Source organism: Psittacula echo (assembly GCF_963264785.1).
Source record: "Psittacula echo genome assembly, chromosome: 6".
Lineage (NCBI taxonomy): Eukaryota > Metazoa > Chordata > Aves > Psittaciformes > Psittacidae > Psittacula > Psittacula echo.
In genome coordinates this window covers 11,523,576-11,547,702 of record NC_137743.1, presented here as the reverse complement: position 1 = coordinate 11,547,702, position 24,127 = coordinate 11,523,576, and the positions used below count along the sequence as shown (strand labels likewise).

General features: G+C 48.7%; 1 protein-coding gene across 1 annotated transcript; it reads left to right on the top strand.

Annotated features, from left to right (window-relative positions):
- Positions 1-671: 671 nt before the first annotated feature.
- Positions 672-9,592, top strand: DUSP5 (dual specificity phosphatase 5; the record flags this gene model as incomplete). Its single annotated transcript, XM_080621512.1, has 4 exons — positions 672-1,065; positions 5,362-5,504; positions 6,889-7,108; positions 9,192-9,592. The coding sequence occupies 4 exons, from the start codon at positions 672-674 to the stop codon at positions 9,590-9,592; spliced, it is 1,158 nt and encodes a 385-aa protein (XP_080477638.1).
- Between the last annotated feature and the right edge of the window lie 14,535 nt (positions 9,593-24,127).

Below are 24,127 nucleotides of genomic sequence, written 5' to 3'. Positions count from 1 at the left end.
TCATTCTGCAGACATGGCACATCTTGCTTTGTCCCAAGCCGTTACTCCTCGTTTCCCCCTTGCTGCCAGATAACCACATCCCCGAGGATATTCCCCGGGCAGTCCACGCTTATCGCTGCGCTCAGGCTTTGCTGGGGGTGAGAACATACACAGAGAAGGGGGAACAAGGGGAACTGAAACCCCTCTATGCAACCTGGTGTGAGAACCCTGCTCCAGCACTGCCATTCCTCCTTCCCCCCTTCCTCCTCTCCCTCCCTCCGCTCCCGGGGCAGAGGTGATGCCGGGATGAGCCCGGGGCCGATGACTGGAGAATTTTTGCGGCGTTTTTCAGCTTCCTCTGCCTGCAGTCTGACTAACGCTGCCTGCGCGCCCGCGGCCCCCGCCGCGCGCCGGTGGAGGGAGGGGATCCCCGCCAGGGGGCGGTGCAGCCGAGCGACACGGGGCGGGGGATGCCCATATTTGGCAAGAGGGCGCGTCACTCCCCTTATATGGGCAGTGTCGTCAAGGCCCGGCCTCCCATTCATATAAATGCCCGGTGGCGGCGGCCGGGATTCCCTGCCCGGGCTCGGCGCGGAGCCGCGGTCCCTCCGTCCCTCCTGTCCCATTGCCGCGCTCCTGCGCTAGCACCGGGACTCCTCAGCCGCTCTCCCTGCTCCTGCCCCGCGGCCGGCATGAAAGTCACGTCCCTCGACTGCCGGCAGCTGAGGAAGCTCCTGCGGAAGGAGCCCTCCCGCTGCCTGGTGCTGGACTGCCGGCCCTACCTGTCCTATTCGGCCTCCTGCCTCCGCGGCTCGCTCAACGTCAACCTCAACTCGGTGGTGATGCGGAGGGCCCGCGGCGGGGCCGTGCCGCTCCACTTCGTGGTGCCTGACGAGACGGCCCGGTCCCGACTGCTGCTGGGCGGCGAAGGGGCGGCGGGGACCGCTCGGCTGGCGGCCGTGGTGGTGCTGGACCAGGGCACGGGACACTGGCAGAAGCTGAAAAAGGACAGCACGGCACAGATCGTCCTCAACGCCCTGCTCTCCAGCCTGCCCGAGGCTGGGGCCAGGGTCTGCTTCCTGAAAGGTGAGAGGGGCAGCGGGGAACGAGAGGGTAGGAGTTTGGGAGGGCAGTGTGGATCGATCCCCAGAGCCCCTGTGGCTGGCGGCGGCTCCGCGGTGGTCCCGTCTCTTTTCCGCCACCACCTCCCCACGGTTAACGTGGTTGTTGGTGGAGGGCAAGGAGGTAACGACGGGATTTCGTTTCTTTTCCACCCACTGGACATAAATCCCGGATAGACTCGGCGGGCTGAGCCGATATGCCTTTCCGCTCACCCCCGCCGCGTGTTTAATAAGCTGATGGTAAGCAAAGAATATTAGGGAAGAAGAGCAAAAGTTGGGGATTATCAAAGGGAGAAGGAGGCTGCGTGGAAAATAAAATCAGCCCCGTGCGTTAAAGGGGAACCGAAGCCGCCGCTTCTCGCTCTCCTTCCGGTGGCACGGGGCGGCTCGTGTTGGGCGCGCGAACCCCGGGGATCGTTGCCTGCTCTTCCACCCGAGAGCTCTGTCTCTCCATTGGGCATATCGAGGCTGGCAGGGGAAGCCCATAGCCGAAACTCCGGGGCTTGTCGGGGGAAAGAAATGCCTCCTCACGTGTATTATAGCCCTTTGACTGCCGTTCTTTGTTTTCCTTCCCTTTAACCCCGGGGACAATAAAACGATAAAAAGAAATATCAGCCCGCCCTTCCCCTGTTCTCCCACCCCTGCCTCTCCTCCGCTTCTCCAGGTAGCGCCTTTGTCCCTTTGCCCTCTCTGTTGTTCTTGCCGCCTCCCCGCCCCGTGCTCGAAGCCCGCCCCGACACCGCACGCCTGGGGCTGCGGGGTTCCCCGGAGGGGACCAAGCCGAAGCCGGGGTTCCTAAACACCTCCCCTCCCGCCCTTGCCATATCCCGAGGCTACAAATGGAGGAGAAAACCAGGCGATGTTTCTTGAATTAACTTTGCTCCTGTGCCCTCAGTGGCCCGGTTTAATTCATCTCTGTTAAGCATTTTGTCATGCCAGTTCTTGTCCTGATATGCCCAGTTTGGTCTTCTATAACTAACACTGCTTCGAGTACACCCCCGCCGGGGTAGAGGCACTTCCAGCCCGGTACTGCCCGATGCCTCTCTGTCTGTCTCTGCCCGGTCCCCCCCTCCCTGCCCCTGTCACCCCCAAAGCACCAGTTGTACTGCTGCAAGGCAGGGATACTTGCACTGTGTTGGGGCATCAAACCCTTAGGGACCTCATTAACCCAAAGATGAAAATACACTTTCAGGGTCACACCGGGAAGTCCATGGCAAACCAGGGGCTGAATTAAGCTCTACTCCCAGCCTGCTCATTTAGGTATGAGATTGTTCTCTCCTCATGGACCAGCCTCACACTTTGAAGTGGTGACTGGCTGTGGGCAGTTTATCCAGTGTGGGCGTTTGGTGTAGGCTCTACTTTGTGCCTTTTGTGTATTGCAAAATGTCTTATCTTGAAAGCATTTCCCCTTCATGGATGGGAAAGTTTTCTCCTTTTCCTATACTGTTCCCATCTGCTGGAAGTGCTCTGGGTGTCAGGATCAGGCCCATGAAGTCCACAGCTCCGTTTCAGGTCTGATGCAGCCTCAGGAGCTGGTGACTCAGTGGGCAGCACTGGTGATTCACCAGGACCACCGACCCCCAGGAAGCTGTTGTGGTCTGGGGGAAGGTCTTTGTGCAGAGGGGATATAAATCACCCTGAAGCAGTGGGTGCTCATCAGAATAAAGGGTCTTCTGGGAGTCTGTAACACCAACTTCACAAATAATGGGCTGTAAAACCATCAGGAAAATAAAACTTCCTTGAGGTTCCCTTTGTATTCCCTTTCTCCCTAAGAATGGGAGAGCTGGGAGGAGGTGTTGGCTACTTAAGGGGTAAGGTGGTCTCATCTTGGCCAGGTTGGATGAGGCTTGGAGCAACCTGGTCTAGTGAAAGGTGTCCCTGCCCATGGCAGAGGGTTTGGAGCTGGATGTTTTTTAAGGTGTCTTCCAACCCAAACTGTTCAATGATTCTATGATACGAGCAGGTTTCCCTCACAAGCATGGTGACCTGGCCCCAGGCAGGGGGCAGCTAGTGTAGGCAAGTACAGGCCAAACGGCATAGCAGGCCCTATTCCATCCCTCTCTTCCTTTCAGGGGGTGAGCATGTTGTATCTTTCATCTGTGTAGGTGCAGTTTCATTCTGGGTGAGCTTCAGCCCCAGCACAGCGCTGGTTGTGTGGTGGAGGGAAAGTCATACAGCAAGATAAAATAAGGACTCTTCCCTTGGTGCTGACAAGGATTCTATTATCTATTGATTAAAACCAAAGTGCAGCCCAGCTCTCCGTGATGAGCCATCTAGTATTTGCAGAAATGACCTCTGGGAAGCTAGGTTCAGTGGGGAGGGGGAAGAGGAGATTGCTGGAGGATGGGATGAGGAGATGACTCACTGTAAGAATGGCCTGCAAATATCCTGATCCTCAAGGCTTGTAATTAACCATTCGCCAGCTGCATGCGTTTGCTGCCCCAGAGACATGAGCCATGCATGTCTGTTCGAACACACACGCTGATTTGGCTGGGCTGTATTTCTGTGTTCGTTCAAGAGTAAAAACAACAACACAGGGAGTCAATGGCTATTTATATAAGCATATTTTTCCTATGCAATGGCAGTGGCTGGGGGCCGGGGAGGAGATAAGGTCAGCTATGCAAAACAAGAGGATTTAAAAGTTTTCCCCGTGAAGGGCAGTTGGAGATCAGGGAAGTGGAGGAGTGTGGAGAGCTGCCTGTGCTTGCTGGCTTTTCACACTGCAGGTTGTTAGGGATATCATTTTATCGACCCAGTTGTTGTGGCTATCACTTTATGACACACACAAGCACCCTTTATGGTCTCCATGGTCCCTTGGCGGCTTGACCTGCTGTGAGCTCTGGGGCGAGTTGACTGCGTGTGGCTGGAGAGTAGGAGGAAAGGTGCAGGTGCTGGGTGCCAGCTCACTGCCAAGTCACCCTCCAGCCCTCCGTCATGGAAAACACTTTCATCACCTTCAGTGGGCTTTGGATCGTGCTGGCCTCTTGCAACACAAGGACCCCACGGCAGGGCTGAGTGGGCGACAGCAGCACGTCATGAATTTGAGCACACATCTGCTCAAACATTGCAAACCAATGACACAGCGGTGTTACAGGGCTGAAATGTCAAGGTACCAGGCAGCCCGTGGCAGGGGCCTTGCAGCTGCTCAGATCTTCAGCGCTTCCTTTGTTTCAAAACCTTTCCTTGCACTGGGGCACCTGCACTGACCCCGCTTATCAGGGTGAAACAGTTGCAGGTGAATGAATCACATTGGGGTTTTTTGCTTTCTGAGCCTTGTTTACTTGAGGGCCCTGCTCTGGAGGATTATTGAATCTGGCTGTTCAAGGGCTTTCACAATTCATTTTGGTTCTGAAAGAGCACAGGTGGCAGACGTGGCACGCCACTGACGTTTCCAGGCTGCTTCTGCTACCTGGCTTATTCACATTCATTTTAGAGATCCTGTGTTTCCGTGCAGCGTATTCCCAGCCTGGAAACAGGGTGATTTAGCTGACGACAAACTTTGAGTAACAATGTAATAACAGGATTAATTCCTTCTCATTAGCAGTGCACTGAATGAAATGAATGCAGTCCTTAACCATGCAGAATAGCTCATGTGGGGCTATTCAGTTGTCAAGTGCTGTCACAGGATTTCATTAAGTTTTATAGCTGTTATTTAATAGATTGGTTTCAGTGGGACTGTCTTCATTACCTTGCTGTCTCGTGCATTGTGGTGATTAATGACACAGTTGCAAGCATCCCCCTCTTGTGCGTATGTCCATTCAGAAAGTAATGCAAGTAAAATATTTCTTATGTTGTCTATATGTCTAAAATATGTCTTATGTTGTCACAGTGTAAATAGTAATGACAGGTTTAGAGAAGATGAGTCCTGAGCACAGAAATCTTCATCTCAAACACTGGGAATACTGCTCTTACATAAAACCTGTGGGAGGGAGTTTAGTCCCTGCTGTACTGGAGTTAATGGTTGATAGATTCGACAGAATTACATTCACTAGCAGTTTTAATCTGGATCCACCAGCTTTTGGCAAGTTAATAATTGTCAGCAGTAATAGTGGTTTTACTTTGGGTGCCTGAAGCCTTTTAAACAAAGGCATTTCCCTGGGGAACACTATCCCTCATTAACCCCCTGGGGCCCATCGCTGTGCAGCACTATCCCACTGCATTGCAACCAACGGAGCCTCATTTCTCCTTTAATTAATTAAACCAGGTTTTGGAAGCACAAACATTCATATCTTCCTTTTTCTTTTTCCCTTTTTCTCCCTAGGGGGGTATGAAACCTTTAACTCACAATATCCTGAGTGCTGTGTGGATGGAAAACTCATTTCCCTGGAGAGGACTGAGGCAGAGAGAAACCTTGCCAGCCACTGTGAGAAGCAGAGCACCAACCACAAACCTGCTTATGACCAGGTATGTGTTATGGCTGCGGTGGGTGACCTTCCTCTTGGGTCTTCTCCCCCCTACCTCCGGGCTCTGGAGGCTGGCAGGGTACCAGTGGCCCTTGGGCTGGCATGGGCTGTCGATAAGTTGTCACAGTCCAGGCTGACAACCCATGTGTTGAATAAGATGCCCTGGTCAGCATTGCCTCTGCTTGGCTTGAAAATTAGGCAATAGGAGGAGTGAAAACACCGTGTCCAGCCCCCAAACTGTATTTGTGTCCCATCTATCACACAGCCAGGCAGCAGCTCATGCCTCCTCAGGAGACTTAAAATGGGTAGGGGAGAGGCTGCCAGGAGCATCATTTTCCAGCAGGCAAAGTAGTATGCATTGCTTGAGCGTCCTCTGAGAGCTCAGGAGGAATCTGAGTCTGGTGGAGGTGGCCATGGCTGTGGGGCCACTTCTGAAAAGAGGCATCGGCTCCTGAGAGCTGCCCTTGGGCAAGGAAAATGGGGTTTCCACAGGGGAAGTCACTGCATGCTGGCCCAGCCCGGGGAATACGTGTGCTCTGAGATGTCACCCTGCGGTCAGGCCGTTTCCGCTGGGGCATGTGTTTCCTGGTGCTTGGGGGGAGCCCCCGGTGATGCCCCCCTGCACCTCCCACCGCAGGCTCCATCCTGCCGCCCTGTGTGGCTCCTGCCTGTCCCCGGTGTATGGAACCTACAGTGAGGGTAGCTGTGGGGGTGGAAAGCTGGTTTCTCACAGCTGGGGGCTGGGAGCAGCGCTTGTGCATCATGGAAAGTTACCTGTGATCTCAAAACCCTGGTGTCAGGCAATGGCTGGTTTTGTTTCTTTCACAGTCTCATCACCCAGCCTTTGCTTGCACTGAGGAAGGAGGAACCGAGATGACATCTCGGGGCGGGTGACGCAGTGGGTGCTGCTCTCCAGGGAGGTGTGAGGGGATGGGGAGCTCCAATTTTATTGCTTTACTTCAGCTTTGGAGGTTTAAGTGGAAGGGCTGAGCCTTGAGCTGAGTTAGAGCAGCCTCTTCCTCTGTCCTCCTTTTCCTCCCTGCTCGGAGGTGGCTCCCTGCCTCACCTGTGTTTTGGTAAAGCCTCAGAGGGAATGGACCTCTCACATCTGAAAGCTCTTTGGTTGCATCCTGAGGGGCAGCACTTTAAAGAAAGCCAGAAACATCCTGCACGTGAGTGGGCTGGATCTGACTTTGTGCTTCACAGATGCGGATAGGAAAATGAAAACCTTCTTGCTGCGTGGGCTTTGCCATCGCAGTGATTTGCTGGCCGGCAGCACTGGGGTCCAAAAGCATCAGTGGGAGAGGGAGCGGGCACCCACGCAGGGTATCAGGACTTAAATACTCTTGGAAGGGAATTACATGTTTCTACTCCTTTTCTTCCAGGGTGGTCCGGTCGAAATCCTGCCTTTTCTCTACCTTGGTAGCGCCTATCATGCTTCCAAGTGCGAGTTTCTTGCCAACCTGCACATCACGGCCCTGCTCAATGTCTCCAGGAAAAGCTCGGAGTCCTTCAAAGACCAGTATTGCTACAAATGGATCCCAGTGGAAGACAGTCACACAGCAGACATCAGCTCACACTTCCAGGAAGCCATCGACTTCATTGGTAGGTCCAAATGAACACATTTCCAGACCTTCACATAATTTAAAGTAATTTATTTTAAAAGACATGTTGGTGGGAAGGACACATAATTTTGTGTATGTTCCCGGATGTCCAGCAAAAGTTTATGCTCCCTCCTTCTCAAACATTTCTCCTGGTAGAGGGATTTCTATAAGGAAGGAAGGAAGAGCGACATTCAGAGCAAGCTACATTCAAGGTCTTAGTCCTCCCCAGGCTGGGAGGCTCAGGAAAGGAAATGCCTCCTCTTGACTGCCATCAGGCAGATGAGGCACATAGCTGGTTAGATTCATTTTCAAAGCAAGTGTAGGTGTAACTTCAGCATGACAAGGAGAAAAGAAGTATGGTTGAATAACACCAAAGTCTATTGATTTTTTTGTAAAGGAAGAAAACCATATTGGTTCCTTGGCTTTGCATACCAGACCCTGTAAAAGCCAGGTGAAACAGGGTCAGCTTATTACCTTGCTCTGCTGAGATATCCTAAAGCCAGTGTCTTAGAAATCCAGTATCTCCCCTTATCACAGAGCTCCTTCCATTGCTCATTTTGTTCATGCCAGTATCCTACCCTTAAATACCTGGATACGAAGCAATGAGGATGCCTTTAGAAAACTCTGGGCCAACCCTCTCAAATCTCCCTGTATAAGGCTAGGGAGGTGAGTGCACACCAGCCCTGCCAGGTAGCACAAGGGAGACGTTCCTTGAGAGGTACAGGGTGGTTTAGTGGGGTGGAGCAGCTGGAGCCAGGGTGGTGGTGAAAATAGGTGCTGTTGCTCTCCAGGAACATTCAAGAAAGAAATAGAATAAACCCCCAATTACAGACTCACTGGGCTCATTGCTCAACTGAGTTCAGTCCTTCAGCAGTGCAGGCAGAACTGCAAAAACCTTCCCTTCTTAGTAAGGGACTTTTCGTACCTTTCAAGGAAAGGATAATTGATGACATTCTGCTGTCCCATCCTCAGCCCCTTCTGATAATTGAGTCAATTGGAAACTTCCCAGGTTGAAGGATGACTTTAGTTTTCACTTTCTCTTAAATCTGGGTGTGTGGTGTCAATGCTGCAGATGACTCAAGTCCATGTCTTCCTTATTTTGTGCCATAGTTAAATATAACCGGTTGTGGTGACACCAGTCCCCAGGCAGACAATTGAAGACAGGCAAATGATAACTTGCTCAGCTCTGTGTTGTTCCACTGAGTGCAACACTCAGCTCAGTTATCTATAAATTGGAGCCTGAACATATTGCTCAAGGCAATAGAGCAAAGAATGTCTATTTTTGAACTGTATTTTTTGTGTGGAAAGGATTTATTTTAAGCACATTCTCTTTAATCTAATAACAATCATTGTGTTGTGTGAGTAACCACAGTGGCTCCTGTTGTGTAAAATGGGTGCTTTGCATAAGCCTTTTATATCCTGACTTAAGTCCAAGCATCCTTTAACCAGGCTGTAATTAGTAACTGCCTACCAGCCCTTGTGTGCTTTGTGGTGAGGCCCCAGGGAGTGAGCTCAGCCTCTCCACCCAAGGGCACCACCAAGGGCTCCGCACTTGATACTGCCATGTGCTGCTAACCAGCCAAACAGGGAGTTAGGTTTGGACTTTAAAGCCCTGCTTTTCTAGCGAAGCTGATGAGAGGAAGGCAGTCGTGCAGCATCTGAAAGACCTGATGGTCTGGGCTTGGGTCAGCACTTTGAGCTGCAGGCAAAGTGAGGGTACAGCAAACGCAAGCATTGCCCAGATACCTGATCTCTATCTTGCAATGCTCTGCAAAGTCAGTTGTTCCAAAAAAGAAATAGGCATGTGGGAAGGAGATAGGGAAGCAATTTCCTAAAAAATACAGAAAGAACCAAATCAGGATGCACAGATTCTGAAACCAAGTGCCATCTGCGGCTCAGCTCCATCTCTGGGTTTTGTCCCTCTTCTCTTTTAATCTCCATGTTACCCTTTGTACTCAATGGAGGAACAAGCCTCTCCTTGCTGGCGGACTGGCTGTACCTTCAGTGCTGGGTGCATGTCACAGTGTCCTCTGCATCCCCAGTGACAACTGATGTCTGCAACACCTTTTTTTTTTTCACCCTAGATTATGTCAGACGAATGGGGGGCAAGATCCTGGTGCACTGCGAAGCGGGGATTTCACGCTCTCCCACCATCTGCATGGCATATCTCATGAAGACGAAGAAGCTCCGTTTGGAGGAAGCCTTCGATTACATCAAGCAGCGCCGGAGCCTGATCTCACCAAACTTTGGTTTCATGGGCCAGTTGCTACAATATGAGTCAGAGATCTTGTCTTCCACCCCCAGCCCCCCTGTCGCCTCATGCAAAAGAGAAGCTGCATCTTTCTTTGCAGAAGAACTGACCTTAGGCAATGACTTTGAAGGCTCCTGTTTCGCCTTTCCTACCTCAGTGTTGAGTTCTGTGCCCATCCACCCTCCTGTCCACCAGCTGAAGCTCAGCCCAATGACAGCATCTTCATCCTGCTGAAACACCCTGGGAGACTGGAGCTGGCACGGTTCTGTGATCCGAACTGTGACCCTCAACAAGAACATTTCATGAACGTGCAATAGAGAAACCTCATTGACTTGGTCTGAGACGGAGTGGTTGTCGTGGGTCATACTTCCTGTGTGCTGTGACTGAGACAAGTGTGGCAGGTTCTCTGAACTTTTATGGTCCTTTTTTAAAACAAGAAAGTGCTTTTTTAGGTTTTTATCCAGAGTGTGCACCCACTACTGTATTCCCAGATTCCTTGGGAGCAATGAGAAACCCATTTAGTAGGTTCTCAGTTCCCACCTACTTCCCTTCTTGTTTCAAGCAATAAACAGCAGCAGCAGGAAGGAAAGCAAAGCGAAAAGCATGACCTTTGCATCCGCAGGGGTGGTGGGAGTGAATATTTGTTCTGCTTTACCTCCCGCTTTCCTCCTCCCCTCTCCTGTGTCATGTTTCAGGGAGCAAAGGGCTGGGGTGGTGAGAGGGAGCTGCTTTCCCAGGACAGGGTTGCACAGCCAGGTGAAAATCCCCTGTCCTGCTCCAGCCTCTGAAGTGTCAGGTATTGACCATAGTGTAACTGGATACCAAACTAGACCATGGATCCATTCAGGTGTTGCATTTCCTGTACTTCTGCATTTGCCTTTGTACTGGATGTGCTTTTAACTAAGGCGGGGGACTTAACAGAAGCTATCAGGCTACCCTGCTGAGCTATTATCCTCCCATCTGTTATTTAGGAACAGCCCTAGAATACTTGAATGTCTCAAATCCTCTGTTCCAGTTACTTCCCATCAGATAACACTGTAACTGCTGGATTTTACACCAAAAAAACCTGACAAGCTCCAAGCCAACTCTTTCTTCATCCGTTCCCATGTGTTCCTAACTTTTATCGTGTGTGGTCAAGTGGTCTTGTTCAGTGTTATGTGGCTTTTTAGTGTGTGCGTGTGGTTACCTTCTAGCCAGCCTTTGTCTGTGAAAACCAGTTTCTCTCTCTTTGGCTTCTGTGTCTGCAGAGAGTTCAGAATGAGCTTCTCTCTTTGTCTGTTGACCTTTTTATTTTTTGTAATATGTAATCTGTATGGGAAATGGCAATAATTTCCAGGAGATCTCGTGAATGTGAAAGAAAACCTGCAATGGGTTTTTTATGGAGTGTAAAGAATAATAAAGGAAAGAAAAAAATGCCAGGAAAAGAAAGCTTGTTTGTATTTGGAGTGAGCTGCTAAAGTGCTTTGGCAGAGCTTGGTGGCCACAAAGGTCACCTGAGACAAAGTCATGGCCTGAAAGTGATGTAAGAAGGTAGAAGAGGAGGGCGAGCATCACGGGGTTCTGCTGAAAGCCTCTAAGGTGCATCTCTAAGGAGGGGAGATGGTGAGGGGGAGGACTGTTTTAAACAGAATGACATGAGTCACGGTGGCGTCACTTCCCAGCAGCCAGGCAGGAGCTTCTGATTTGATTCATGCATGTTTTATATAAGGTTTGCCATCTTGCTGAAGATCTGAACTAGGCAAAGCCCCCACTTCCTTCCTGAGCATGTGCCATGGGATGCTGCCTGTAATGGTCCCCGTGATGATGCTCACGGGTGGTCCGTGGCACCTTGAGCATCATGCAGGGGACCATTACACGTGGGTAATGCTCATCTAGTCATTTTTTTAAGTGGAAAGAATTAATTTGAAGTACCAGCATCTCTGAGCCTTTTCAGCCCACTTTTTGGCTGGAAGATTTCAGGCTCTTCCTGGCTCATCACTGCAGCACGTTTGTCATTTGCAGTTTCAAGTTATCAAGTTGAAAGCTCTATTGTAGGTGTTCGGGTTACAAAGCATCTCTGTGCCTTGTGGGGCTCATCTCTTCGTAACTTTTTACCCCAAGGGAAGCAAATCTGACAGGTGAGAAGCTGTCACTGGAGATGAGCCTTGGAATTCCTCCCTGTGTCAGGGGGATGTAGCAGCAGTTCTACCTGTGCTCTGGGAAACCTGAACATGGGAATATGATCCAGGAAAAGCAGATCAATTAATGTTCTGAAAGATCTGATTGCTCTCCTTGAGGAACTGGAAAGTACTCTCAGCCACCGCAAGCACCTAAGCAGAAAGGCTGCTAGATTCAGTGACAGTGGCTGCATCCTGGAGACCTACTACCTTGACAGAAACAGAGTAGCCACTAGCTGTCATTAAAACAGCATAAAAGCCCTTCTTGGGGAATGACCAGCTTTGTTCCTCAAGGATGAGGAAACTGAAACCTTCTGTAGAGCAGGTGATGTTTGCCATGGGAACCTTCAGAGCATGAGACAACGGGCTGAAGTGGTTAATGGAGGGGCTGCTGGCCTTGAAAGATTTGATCACAGCAGTGGAAAAGACCACAGGGCAGGAGGAGGAGCCAGGTATTTAGCAGAGAGGGAAGGGAGCTGCTCTGATTTTGGAGAGAGACTCTGATCCTGAGCTTTAACACAGTGTGTTGGTGGATGGTGTTGGCAGAGGGAGATGCTGGGCTGGGATTCAGCAAGGATGAAGGGCCAGAGCCCTGTGAGAGCCTGAAGAGGGGTGGTTGTCATGACTGGGCAGAGGGGCCTGACGTTTTTGCTCCTGCTTGGGGAGCAGCTCAGTCTACTTGGCTGGTCCCAGTCCATGTCTCCTCCCTGCAGGAGGAAGCCCCAGCATCCAAGGCAGAGCAGGATGTAAATGCTGCCTCCCAGAGGAATGTGCTTCCATGCTAGTGTCTGCTTTGCTGTTCCAGTCTAACATAAGACCTCTGTCCCCAGCTCAGCTCCTTGCTCGGCGGATCCCACCTCTCTGAGGGGATATCACAGCCATCTGACTGCAGGGCTTTGGTATTAGAGTGTGTGCTCTCCCTCTTCCCTGGACATGCTGCTCCCACGGGCAGGGAGGAGCTGAGGACCCCAGCACCAGTGTGTGAAGGTGAGTGTGACAAATCAGGGTGGTACCTACCTGAAAGATGGAATGTGTGAGTTTGAACTGAATGGGCAAGGCAGGAGCCCTGGTTCTCTGCTTCCAGATACCAACATGCAAAAGCTATCTTCATCCTTAGGGGAAGGAACAGCATCAATAGTATTCTGTGGCTTGTGCGCCGAGCAAATTCAACAGACTGGGTAGGATGGAAGATTTAGCAGGCTTTCTTAGCCAAGATGAGCTTGGTTTTGGGTAGTTGTCTCCTAAGGATGGAATTTCAGATTCAGGCAGGTGTGTAGGGAATGTCAGAGCTGCAGAATGGTGGTTGACAGTAATGGCGGCTGAACTGGCTGGTTCAAGATACCTGTGTCCATCTGCCAGCTAAGCCTGGCAGAGGATCTCAAAAACAAAGTTCTGATTGAAACTAGAGACCTACATACATGTAACAACAAGGGGAAAGCTAACACAGGATGATTTCAGACATCAGAAAAGGCAAGTGAGGGAAAGATGCCAGGAATACTGTACCCTCAGGCAAAGCTTTGATTAGAGTTTATCCCTTATGATACCTGAATCCAAAGGAGATGAGAGGAAGCGTTACAGAAAAGGGGAATTTGCAGGTTATGCTGCCCATAGAAGTGCTGCTTCAGGGTTGTGCTGGGATGTGAGCATCTCTCTCCCTTAACACTCCTGATGGTGCACCCTTATGTCCTGGACTCCTTGGTGTCAGTTGGGGAATGTTTCAGATCTTGGTGTGGGACTAAACAGGGCTTGTACCACTGCTCAATGGCCCCTTGCGTTTAGGCTTGCAAAGAGCAGTCATGTTGCAAGCATGAGTGCTGATGCTCAGCCCCTGTCTCTGTGTTGCACATGCTGCCTTTCCTCTCTGCCTCCAAGACAGACAAACTCTTCAGTAAACTGCCACAAAAAATACATGTCTTGACATGCTTGCAAATCACACTGTGAAGAGATATGGGGTGGGGGTGGATGGGTGGGTGTTATCCTTAAGTGTCCCTATGTGTTCTTTTATTCCATATAGTTTGCTGGTGTGGTTTTCAGCCTATGCTGATTACAAAGGCTTCTCCTGCTTCTCTGATTAAAGGACTTTCCAAAAGGCAGAAATTCCATCCTGACCAGGTAAAATTCACCTGCTCCACGGGGAGTTTATGTTGAGGTGCCCATCCCCAGTCCTTGAGCAACACAAGGTAGGTAGCTCTCCTTAGCTTCTTGCCTTCTGGTTGTGAGCTGCTTTTGTTTTTTAGGAGACAAAGCTCAACGAACAAGGTATTCTGCAGGCATTGTTATTTGTATGCTAAAAACAACTCTTGCCTTGTCGGGACATCAAAGGTCCAAACATGCCTGTAACATGGCAGAAATAAGTGAGGCTCCGGGCATGGTGAATCTGACCCTCCATCTTCATTTTTCACAGCTTCATGCTAATTGAAGAAGAGACACGCTGCCAGCTCACTCTCTGGGGAGAAAAAGGCAGGAACCAATTTGCAAAGCCATATAAATATGGAAGTAGGATTTTTTTTGGCGTGGGAGGTGTTACCAGTACCACACATTACGGTTCCTTGGCTTTATCACATCGTAGGCTTTTACCGAGACATGAGTAAGTTCACTAAATAAGGAATATGAAAACAGCTTGTGAAATGGGTTGAGTCATCAGAGAAAATCAGATGAAGTTCTGACACCAGGGCCTCAGTTGTAAAGTCCTACTTTGTTTTACCATTGCACTATAAGCAATGGGATCATTTCAGTCTGTTTATTTCACCTTCAAAATTCAAAGCACTCTGACATCCAAGTAAGGCTTACCAAATGAGTTCATTTTTCTATAAGCAGCTGTGGTGCATCCCTATGCATCCTGCCTATGAATGCTTGCAGGGAATGTAAAGATTACCAAGAGAAATAGCTTCTGCGGTTATAGCTGAAATGCTCAGCACTTCTTCCAGCTTTGTCTAGTTATTAAAGAGGATTTATGGCCCCTAGATATCCCTTTCAAGTGCTAGCTTGCTGGCTGTTATTTGTAGCTCCTGAGAATCCTAGCAGGACCTGTTGTGCCAGGAGCTGTACAAGCACCAAACAAACCCAGAAAGCCAGAAACACAAGACCAGGAGTGACAATGGTAGATAGCAAGAGATGAAGGAGCTCAAAGCACCTTACAGACAGCATTGCCCCAGGACTCTCACTTCTGTCAGGGATTTTTTGCATGTGCCAGAATAGGGCAAGGGAGACCACGGGTGGAAGACACCTCTAGGAAACAAACATGCATGGGATCCATGGGACCCACTAGTCCTGTAAATTATGGATTTATGTAGTATAAATCCTACAGCTACATGACACAGGGATCCTGTCCCAGCCTCAGCCTGTGCTTATTGTAGTCGTAACCAGGATTTCAGGACAGGCAGCACATAAAGGTGTCTGATCTGCTGGGACTGTTAGATACTCAGAAGCGACAGGAAAACCGATGACAACCTCAAACCCCTTTGACATAACCATTTTTCCAGATTTCATTTTACTTCACTACTCATGATAGTAAAGTTACTCACATGAGCAAGCATTCATTGGACTAGGCTTGAGTCTCCCAAGTGAAATGACAATGTAGGTTTCTATGGGCTCTCCTTTGCGTGTGTGTGTGTGAATAGTGATTTATTTCTGTCATACAGATACTCCAATTCTGGGATTCTTTTGTAAAGCAGGCAGCTTTCGATAGTGAGTCATCTTTCATTATTAAATTGCCCATACATTGTGAGCTGCCTCCAGGCCCTGATCCAAAGCCTGTTGCCATCAGTGGGGAGGACAGCTCCTGAATACAGTGGGCTTTGGATCAGGCCCTGGATGAATCTTTCCGTTAAGTCTTTATTTTAAGGAATGGCTTGTTGTAATTGGAACTAAACTTGCTGCTGCATTAAAATGGAATATGAGGTCTACAGGACTAAAACTGGAACAACTGGTACATCCTCTCTGCTCTAATGCCTCCAATCATGTTCAGTCAAGTTAACTGGAAAATCAATTGACACGAATTCCAGCAGGATCATTAACTGCCATCCGGCTGGGCTCCAAGAGGCTGGTCAAGATGAAGCAGATTTCTATCAGTGATAGAGCAGAACGGTGCATGTTCATCACCTAGAGATGCTGTCAACCTGAGGTCTCCCTAGCAATGCCCATGTTGCCCCGAGTAATTACGGTGGCTAACAGAGAGCCTGGGGGGTCAGGCAGTCTGGGATTGTGGGCTCTGCCCCTGGCTTCGCAAGCAAGTGATACAGCTGCTCTGTGCACTCCTGCTGGCACTGTCACATTTGTCAAAAGCATAAAGGAAGTGAGTGAGACCTGGACTGACCAAGCTGGCCAGATAGATCCCTTGAGTATATCGAAAAGAATTGTAGCAGCAAAACCGTGTTTTCCACAGGACAGCTCATTTCTCCTGCAGAGGATATTTCTGCTCTGCTGGTAAAAAAGCAGAGCTTTGCTGATGTGGCTTTGCTCACACAGGAAGTGTTTTGCTGCTAGAGTAGACCTGAATTTCTCTCTAAATGTTTCTTGTAGGCTTATCCATATGTCTCTGCATCCTGCCTTGCATCAGGGCTAATGATATTGATCTCATTCTGAGCAAGGGGTAAAGCTTTTTTCTTACAATGCACATTAGACCTGTGGACAAAGGCTATCCTAAGCTCAAAATCTCATTACCATGATGTATTTATCGTACTGTGATGCCATATGTTCCATATTACAAGAGGGAGTTTGTTGATGGTTTGGGGTTTTTTTCTTCTTTCCCTCCAGGATATAATGTTTTACTTAGTTAAAACCAAACCCCATCGGGCAGCACTTTCAGAGAGCCACCATGGGGTACAGCAGCTGCTCTGCCAGGAAGGAAGCAATGAGAGCCCTGGGTGGGTGGCAAAAAATCTGTGTGCTACCGAGTGCTAAAGCATTGACATGGTTCAGTTTACTAAATCCAGCTGTGAAGAGCAGCTGGTTTTCTGGCAGTGAGCATGACCTATGCAGGCGGATACGCTTGAGAGAATTGATCAGGGGCCACCAGTGGGGAGAAGGGAGAAGGGGAAGGTATGTTGTTCCCTGCACTACTAAGTGCTAAAGTGACTCCTGGCACTTGTGATTACCAAATCCAGCTGCAAGGAGCTTTTCTGAACTTGAATGTGACATCTGATGGAGATTTGCTTCAGCCATGTGTGTGTGGGGAAGCAGAAGGCTTCTGCATAACCAGCCACTGCCCTGGGGAAAGGTCACTGGGACAAGTGGGGGATGTCTGCAAACCGCAGGAGGGGCTGCCAAGAGGCAGTGTTCCCATCTCAGTTCCTTTTCCCATTCCCTTCTCTTGAGGCTTCCCCTCAGGGAGGGAGCTGGGGACACCAGGGTATGCAGCAGGCGCAGCAGGGGAAGATCATGTAGAATAAACAGCAGGACACTTTCTTGGAGGGCTGGAAAAGATAATGCCCATTATCTGGGCTGAAGTGTGAAAAGCAGCTCTGGTGAAGCCTGCCAGCTTGGGTGTGATAGGAGAAGGATGCTCTGCTGCCCCTGGGCTCAGCCTGGGACATGCTGAGTGCTAATGGGGAGAAAGGTCCGATACAATCCCTGGGGTGGTGGTTTTAGTTGCTATGATAAAGCTGGGAGTTATCTTTGCTTTCCTTTGATCTTCAAAGGGCAGGAGGAAATTTCACACTTGGGGGAGCCACCCGGTGTCAGGTGAAGTTGCTGCAGCTTGCCAAAGTCGGTCAGACATCATAAGGTCAGCAGTTCACCTGTGTTAGTGTGAAAATGCCTTGCAGAAAGGAGCCTGCCTTTTCCTGTGGCTGGTTTTGGTGCCCTGGTTAGAAAATCACATTTGTTTGCGGATCCGGAGGCTGCAGAGCAGATGGATGGCTCGAAGAGGGAGTAAAATCCCGGCAATGAGATTCTGATGTATTTGTCAGTTTGGACGTATATTACTTTGCTGGATCAGCCAAAATCATGGGGTTTGTTCCAATCAAATTACAAATTTACTGCAGCCGCCTCTTTCCAGAGTGCTAAAGAGGAATGGAGATGGGAGGAAAGGGAGTTTTCAGCATTTCAGGATGCCCTGTGGAATGCAGATGTCCAGTCTGCCATCTCGGTCAAACATCATTTTGTCTGTACTGGCCACAATGACTGAAAAAGCTGCCCTTGAAACAAAGCAGCTTGGCTCACAGGCCCATGTGGGCTCTCTCTGTCCCTTGCCCTGCAGCCTGGCTCACCACACACCAAGTGCTGACATTCAGAGATTTCTCTACATCCACCCGCCAATTCCCCCCGGGAGCCTCTGTGGCCCCTGGTTAGTCTGCGTCCTGGCACTGCTGGGAACGGGTTGCAAAATATCCCTTTGGTCAATGATATCATCCAACCAGCAACACCTCCTGGGATGGGACACACACCGCTGCTTCCCCTTGGTCCCTCACCCACTCTTTTATAACAGCAAGAAATCAGTCTTTCTGTGGACACAGCTTCAGAGCAAGCAACCCTGCGGATGGGATGCATATATTTATGTCTGCATGGCTCTCTTACTACCTGGATCATGTTTCCTGCTTGCTTGAACATGGGGAGATTCTTTGGAAGTAAAATTAACTGTTGTTTTTTCACTCCCGATCTCCCAGGCTCACACTGCTGTCTGAGCTGGTGATTTTTCACCTGGAGTTTGGGGTTAGGCAGGTCTTCAGAGATCACCCTGTTTTAGGATTTATTTTGATGAGAACCAGTTGATCCTGTCCTCCCTGGGCTGTCCCCAAGCTCTGCTGGTGGATAGGCAGGTGCCCTGCTGGGAAACATTGTGTGGAATCCCAAAAGCCGCCAGTCTCCTGCTTTGATGCCCATGAGCTGGTGCCAAATCAACCCCACTTAAAGGTAGCTTTCACCAAAGCCAAGGGGTGCTGTGGGCTGTCACTGGGTGCAAAAGTTCTGTGGGCTCCAGGGTCCCTGATTCACTTCTCCTTCACTTCCAACCCACTCGAAAACAGACCTGGGGTGCCCTCCAGCCCCGCTGACCCCATAACCAGCCCACTGCAGGGCCCTTCCCTTGTCAGGGGGTTAAAAAAGAGACACCACAGAGCAATGTTTTCCTTCACAAAACTGCCAAATGCAACAAAGCTCTTTGTTGCATCAGAGCAAAGAAAAACATAGATGGTTTCCACCCCTTGGCAGGATGCGGCCCTCTCACCCCACAGCAGGAGCCAGCCTGGCCAAAAGCGCCTGCCAGCAAAGCTCCTGGCTCAGCCCTGCCACAGCCCTCATGTCTGTAATTCACGTTGTGTGTATGCTGTGGCTTGCTTCAGAAAATTAGTGAAACAAGTGAAGTTAATTCAACCACAACCGCATTTTATTCATAGGGAGGCTCAGCTGCAAGATGATTCTATAACAACTGCTTTCCCTTAATAAACCTGCAGAAGATTAATTCTTAATAAAATACACCGGTTTTAAAATGAATCTTTTCCTATTGTTCGTCTTACTCTGCTGTTTTACCCTGCCACTCTCTTCTTGACAAACATGTTAGCTTTCTCGAAGTATGGTTGGATGATTGGATGAATGAGTTTACAGATGAATACTTAACAGCCAGCAATAATTATTTACCTTTACATATTCAAAGGATCATAAAGATCAAGAGAGATTTTTAAACATTATTTTTAAAAAGAAGCTGCTTGACTGTTTTGAGTTGTTTAAAGTGCATAGAAACAAAGTCAGAAGAGAAGCAGCAAAAAAAAGACACTGATGCTTTTCATGATCGGCAGAGCACCCACTGTGACGAAACAACAGGAAAGCTTGGCAGGTCTCCTGTGGCCTGCCAGGATCCTTCCACCCCCAGCAGCTTATAAAACACACAGAGAAGAGCTAATGATCCAAACATGGTGCCAGGCAATGGGAGGCATACAGCTACCCCCTGCCTGCTGCCCTGTGGCACTGCACTGGCAGGAGCCAATGGGCAGCTTCTGCTCTACCCTTCTCCTCTGAAAGCACGTGTGACCAGCAGCGCTGGATCATTCCCAAATCACAGGAGTAAGTGCTGTTATCACCACTGATGGCACATTTGCACTTTATATATAGGTATATAGATGCCTTTCTGCCTATTACCCCTTACAGTGTATAACCCCCACTATGGATGTGGGCAGGGAGCAGGAGCAGGGGTGTCTACTGCCTTATGAAACACCAGCATAAGAGACAAAAAAGAGCAAGGAAAGAGTCTGACAGTGGTGGGAATGGGTACCCATTATTGTAACACATATATCACTAACACTGAGCAGTCAGCATCTAAACCTGCAATTACATCCACCCCTTATCAAAGCCTGTAGGCTTAGGGCTTTCTTTTTTAAGTTTTTTCTTTACAGGCAGTTCACTGGCAAAGATACAGGCATTTCTGCAGGTTTTGGTGGGGGGGCAGACTCTTGCGTTGCAATGCACATGGATGACTACAGGGCTTGAGAGCAAAAGAACTTGGTACCTTTGCACAAGAAAAAGATTTCTTGGAAGGGAAACCTGTATTTGGTCGGCTTGCATGTTTTTCAGAACAAGTGCTCCTTGTTCCTTGAAAGCCTGGTAGGTTGAGAGCACTGAGACTGATGTGCATGCCCAGGTCTGTTGAGAGAGGGCTGGTTTTTTCCATTCACCTGTTAGAATCCCCACTGAATTCAAAGGTGAGAGAAAGCTGCACTCTGGTCTTGCTGCCTTAGGATTTGGGCTTACATAGGTAGTTCAGAAGGAGAGGTATTCTTGGCTGTCCCAGTGTTACCCTGCTTGACCTTGGGGAAGACATTTTCCTGCTGCATTTGTTTCACAAGCTGAAATTGCAATATCAGAATATCTGATTATGTGTTCAGAGTGCCGTTAAACACTGATTTCTGCAGGGTCTAAGTGTCAACCAAAGCACTGTGCTACGGCTTGCTCCTGACATTCTGCTGTGACACCAACAAGAAGTGCCCCAGCAGTGCTCTACCTCCCCTACCGACTTCAAGTGGTGAAGCACAAGTGGTTGATGTGATGAGCCCACTGAATTCTACAGTCATTTAAAAATGGCAGTAAATACCTTGGTGATTGCAGTCATTCATGAATAAAAGCAATCTATACACATGTTGGTTCACAACTGAAAGTAGTAACAGAAGAGGTTAATAATGCACTTAAAATGCCTTTTTTGCCCCACAATATGTTTGGCATGTTTTTTTTCTAAGACAAATCTTACGATTTGGGAAGAGAGAAAAAAAAATACTACAGGCTTGAAATCCCATCTATATGTTCCTGTTAAGCTTCATAGAAGAAACGCCTGATGTATTTTTATGCCAGTGAAGCCTAGATGAATTAAAGCCATGTTCCCACTTTCTCCTTTCTAATGCTAATGTTTAATTCCAGCGTATTTATAGAAAAACACTGCTTATGAAATGGGGCCATAGAATAAAGCTCTGCAGCACCTACTGAAGCGAGCTGCACTCCACGTGTACTGAGCACTGATTATATGTTTGCAGGTTCTGATTAAAGTGCACTGTCTTACTAGCTGCCAGCTTGCTGCACTCCTACAGCCACAGCAGCTTGACAGAATAAAGACACGCATCACCCTTGGGTTGGGTGCATGTTTTCAGCATGGTCTGCAAAACCAAAAGGATAACACAAAAGTGTCATAACTATTCCTCCCCACCCCTCCACTCCCTCAAATACAGGTCTCTCAGAGCTATGTGACAAAACCTGTATGCTGGGGCCTACACTTGAAACATGCTTTGAAGATGATCATTTGCCACTTAATCCTTAATGAATACAGTTGCTATTTTTGCAAGCATATCACAGTGGTGGGAGTGTTTGTTGGTTAAATACCCACAAGATACGGTTTAATTCTTATGAATAAATATAGTCTGACGTCTGTGCACATCCGTACGCAAACATAAATCATCTCCAAACTGCAGGAGTATGCTGTATATCCAAGGTCCTCAAGAAGGAATGAACACCTGGGGATAAAAAAGATCCGAGCTCCTTATTTGTGCCTGTTCATAATGCAGAGGGTAATGTACTGCTTGGTCCACCTCAGCAACAGCAAGCTGCCTGGGGCACCAGACGTGGACTAGCAGGCTGTGGGATCTCAGCTCTTAGAGCTTTGACTGGAGTCAGGGTTTTCAAGAGGGCTTGGTGCATCCACAATAAATAATGTTAGTGCAGCAGTCTAGAGAATAGGCAAAATTCTCCTCAGCTGATGGCCACCCTGGTGAGTCTGAACCTACTCTTTAGGGGAGGAAGATTAAATTCGTGCTCTGGCAGTCTATGACTAAGCAAAAATACGTTTCTAAACCACGAAAGAAGGGTTGAACACATGACTCAAGGCATCCTGTACCTCAGTTGGAAGACAAATAGAAATGAATTTCAGAACCTGTCAATTTAGAAACATTTATACGCCTATTACTGCCTTGAGAAACAGGGATGAGTAACACAGAGTGGTCCTTCCACTTGTGGTCTTTAGCAGGAGGAGAAGGCTGCTAATGAGGAGATATCCCAGCTGTTTGTTGGGACAAAACGTTGGCTGAGTGTTTCAGCAGAGGTCAGGCTGCCCTGCCTGCTGTGCAGTGCCAATGGAGTCTCATAACATAAAACATTATTATTGCTGTCCTCTCCTGCCCTAGTGCCTCATGAGCTGATTTTGAAAATTACAAGTTCATCTAAAATGAGTTAATCCGTGCAATTTATTTACATGCAAATATGAACACAAAAATGGATGTAAATAATTCTTTTAACCACATAGAATCATAGAATAGTTAGGGTTGGAAAGGACCTTAGGATCACCCAGTTCCAACCCCCCTGCCATGGGCAGGGACATCTCAACCTAAACCATGCCACCCAAGGCTCTGCCCAACCTGGCCTCGAGCACTGCCAGGGATGGAGCATTTACCAATTCTTTGGGCAGCCCGTTCCAGCACCTCACCACCCTCACAGCAAAGAACTTCCTCCTTGTATCTAACCTGAATTTCCCCTGTGTAAGTTTGGACCTGTTACCCCTTGTCCTATCGCTACAGTCCCTTATATGGGATTGCTTAAATGTATTGTGAGGAAAAGTGATGAATTTGACTACCTTCTCTTTTCTTAACTTCTTTTTCTTCCCCCCTGCAAGTGAGTCCCTCTGGATGGGCCAGGCAACTGAGATCCAAAATAGTGGCATTTATAATTCACTTCACCTCTGAAAAAGTGAAGAGCAAATCCACAAACCAATCCCAGAAAGATGTTGTGAGACTCATTTAAGGGTTAAAATCCTTTGAAATCCTAAAATTTCAATTAACCAAAGAAGGTGATTAAGAAAAATGAAAATAGAGAAAATATTCGCCCCCCCAAGTCCCATTAAAGTGAGCTATTTAAATGTAAATGCAGAGCAGTCAGGCAGGAGTTTTTAATTTTGAAACTATTTGTGGTACAATCATTGAATGCTTTAGTTTTTTTATGCAATTTAAGGGCTTTATGAAGAAACAACGAAGCATTTCTTGAAAGGTGGACGTGAAACCTGTTATAAAAGCCTCCTGATGGGCTGCTGGTAAAATCATTTGATTACATTGCAATTACGAATGGTTGGGAGTGAGATTTTCCTATTGTGGCAAGGAAATAACTTACCCCACCTATTATTCTAGAAGAGGTAGGAACTAAACAGTTGTGTTTAAATCTACTCTTTATTAGTGTTAAGAGGATCAGAACAGGAATTCTGCAACATACAGAGAAATGCTGGCTACAGCTGCATTTTTTAAGGGGTACTGTCAACCTGAAGATTGTGTTTTCTCTGGGACGCCGAGCCCCTACTGTTGTCACGATAACACCTGAAATTACTGTAACTGAAGGAGAGTAAAAGAAAATTAATGTTTCTCTTCCTTCGCTTTGCTTGTTTTGTATGTTTGACAGCTCCTTTTGTGAGCTGAATAGCGGCTCTCTGGGAGATAAAGGAGTGAGAACAGACTCAAGGACTGGAGTTGGTATAGTGGGAATGAAGAGCAAAAACGGATGTAAATCAGCTAAACCTGACTGGCAAGCATACCTCAGGGCCCTGCTGCCATGGGGGCAGGCTGCGACCCTCAGGCCTGGTGGGATGGCTGTGTGAGGGGACACAGTGGGGCCCAGCCGCAGCCCTCAACACCTCTTTTTAAATAGATTTATTTCTATACCCTCACATAAAAGACAGGTTTTGAGAGGAAGGTTTTGTTTTACGCTCACTGCCCTTCCACCTCAGGATCAGACTGGTCGGAGCACTGCGCTGTTCGCCCTGGGGTCCACCTGCCCCTGCCCGGCAGCGCCCCCTGCAGGCTTACGGCTCCACGCCCCTCCAGCCCCACCACTTTCTCCCGCTCGGAGCACACTTGCCTTTGGCGCCCAACCCGCCCCTCAGGGGCAGAAACCACTTTTCACAGCTCCTTAGGGGGATCCCTACTGCGAAAGGGCGCAGTCACCCGCCTTCTCCTCTTCACAGCACTTTCTAAAAGGGCAATGAAGCATTTTAGGAGCTGAGAAAAAGGGGACTTCCTCTGTCTTTTGTGGTGTTCCTTCTCCGGCGGAGCAGGGGCGCGCTTTCTGCTCCTCATCTCCCCCTCCATCTGGTGATGAATGGTTCGCGCCAGGTCGGGACGGGGGAGGCTCCGCCGCCATTTTGTTTGCGTGAGGGGTGAGT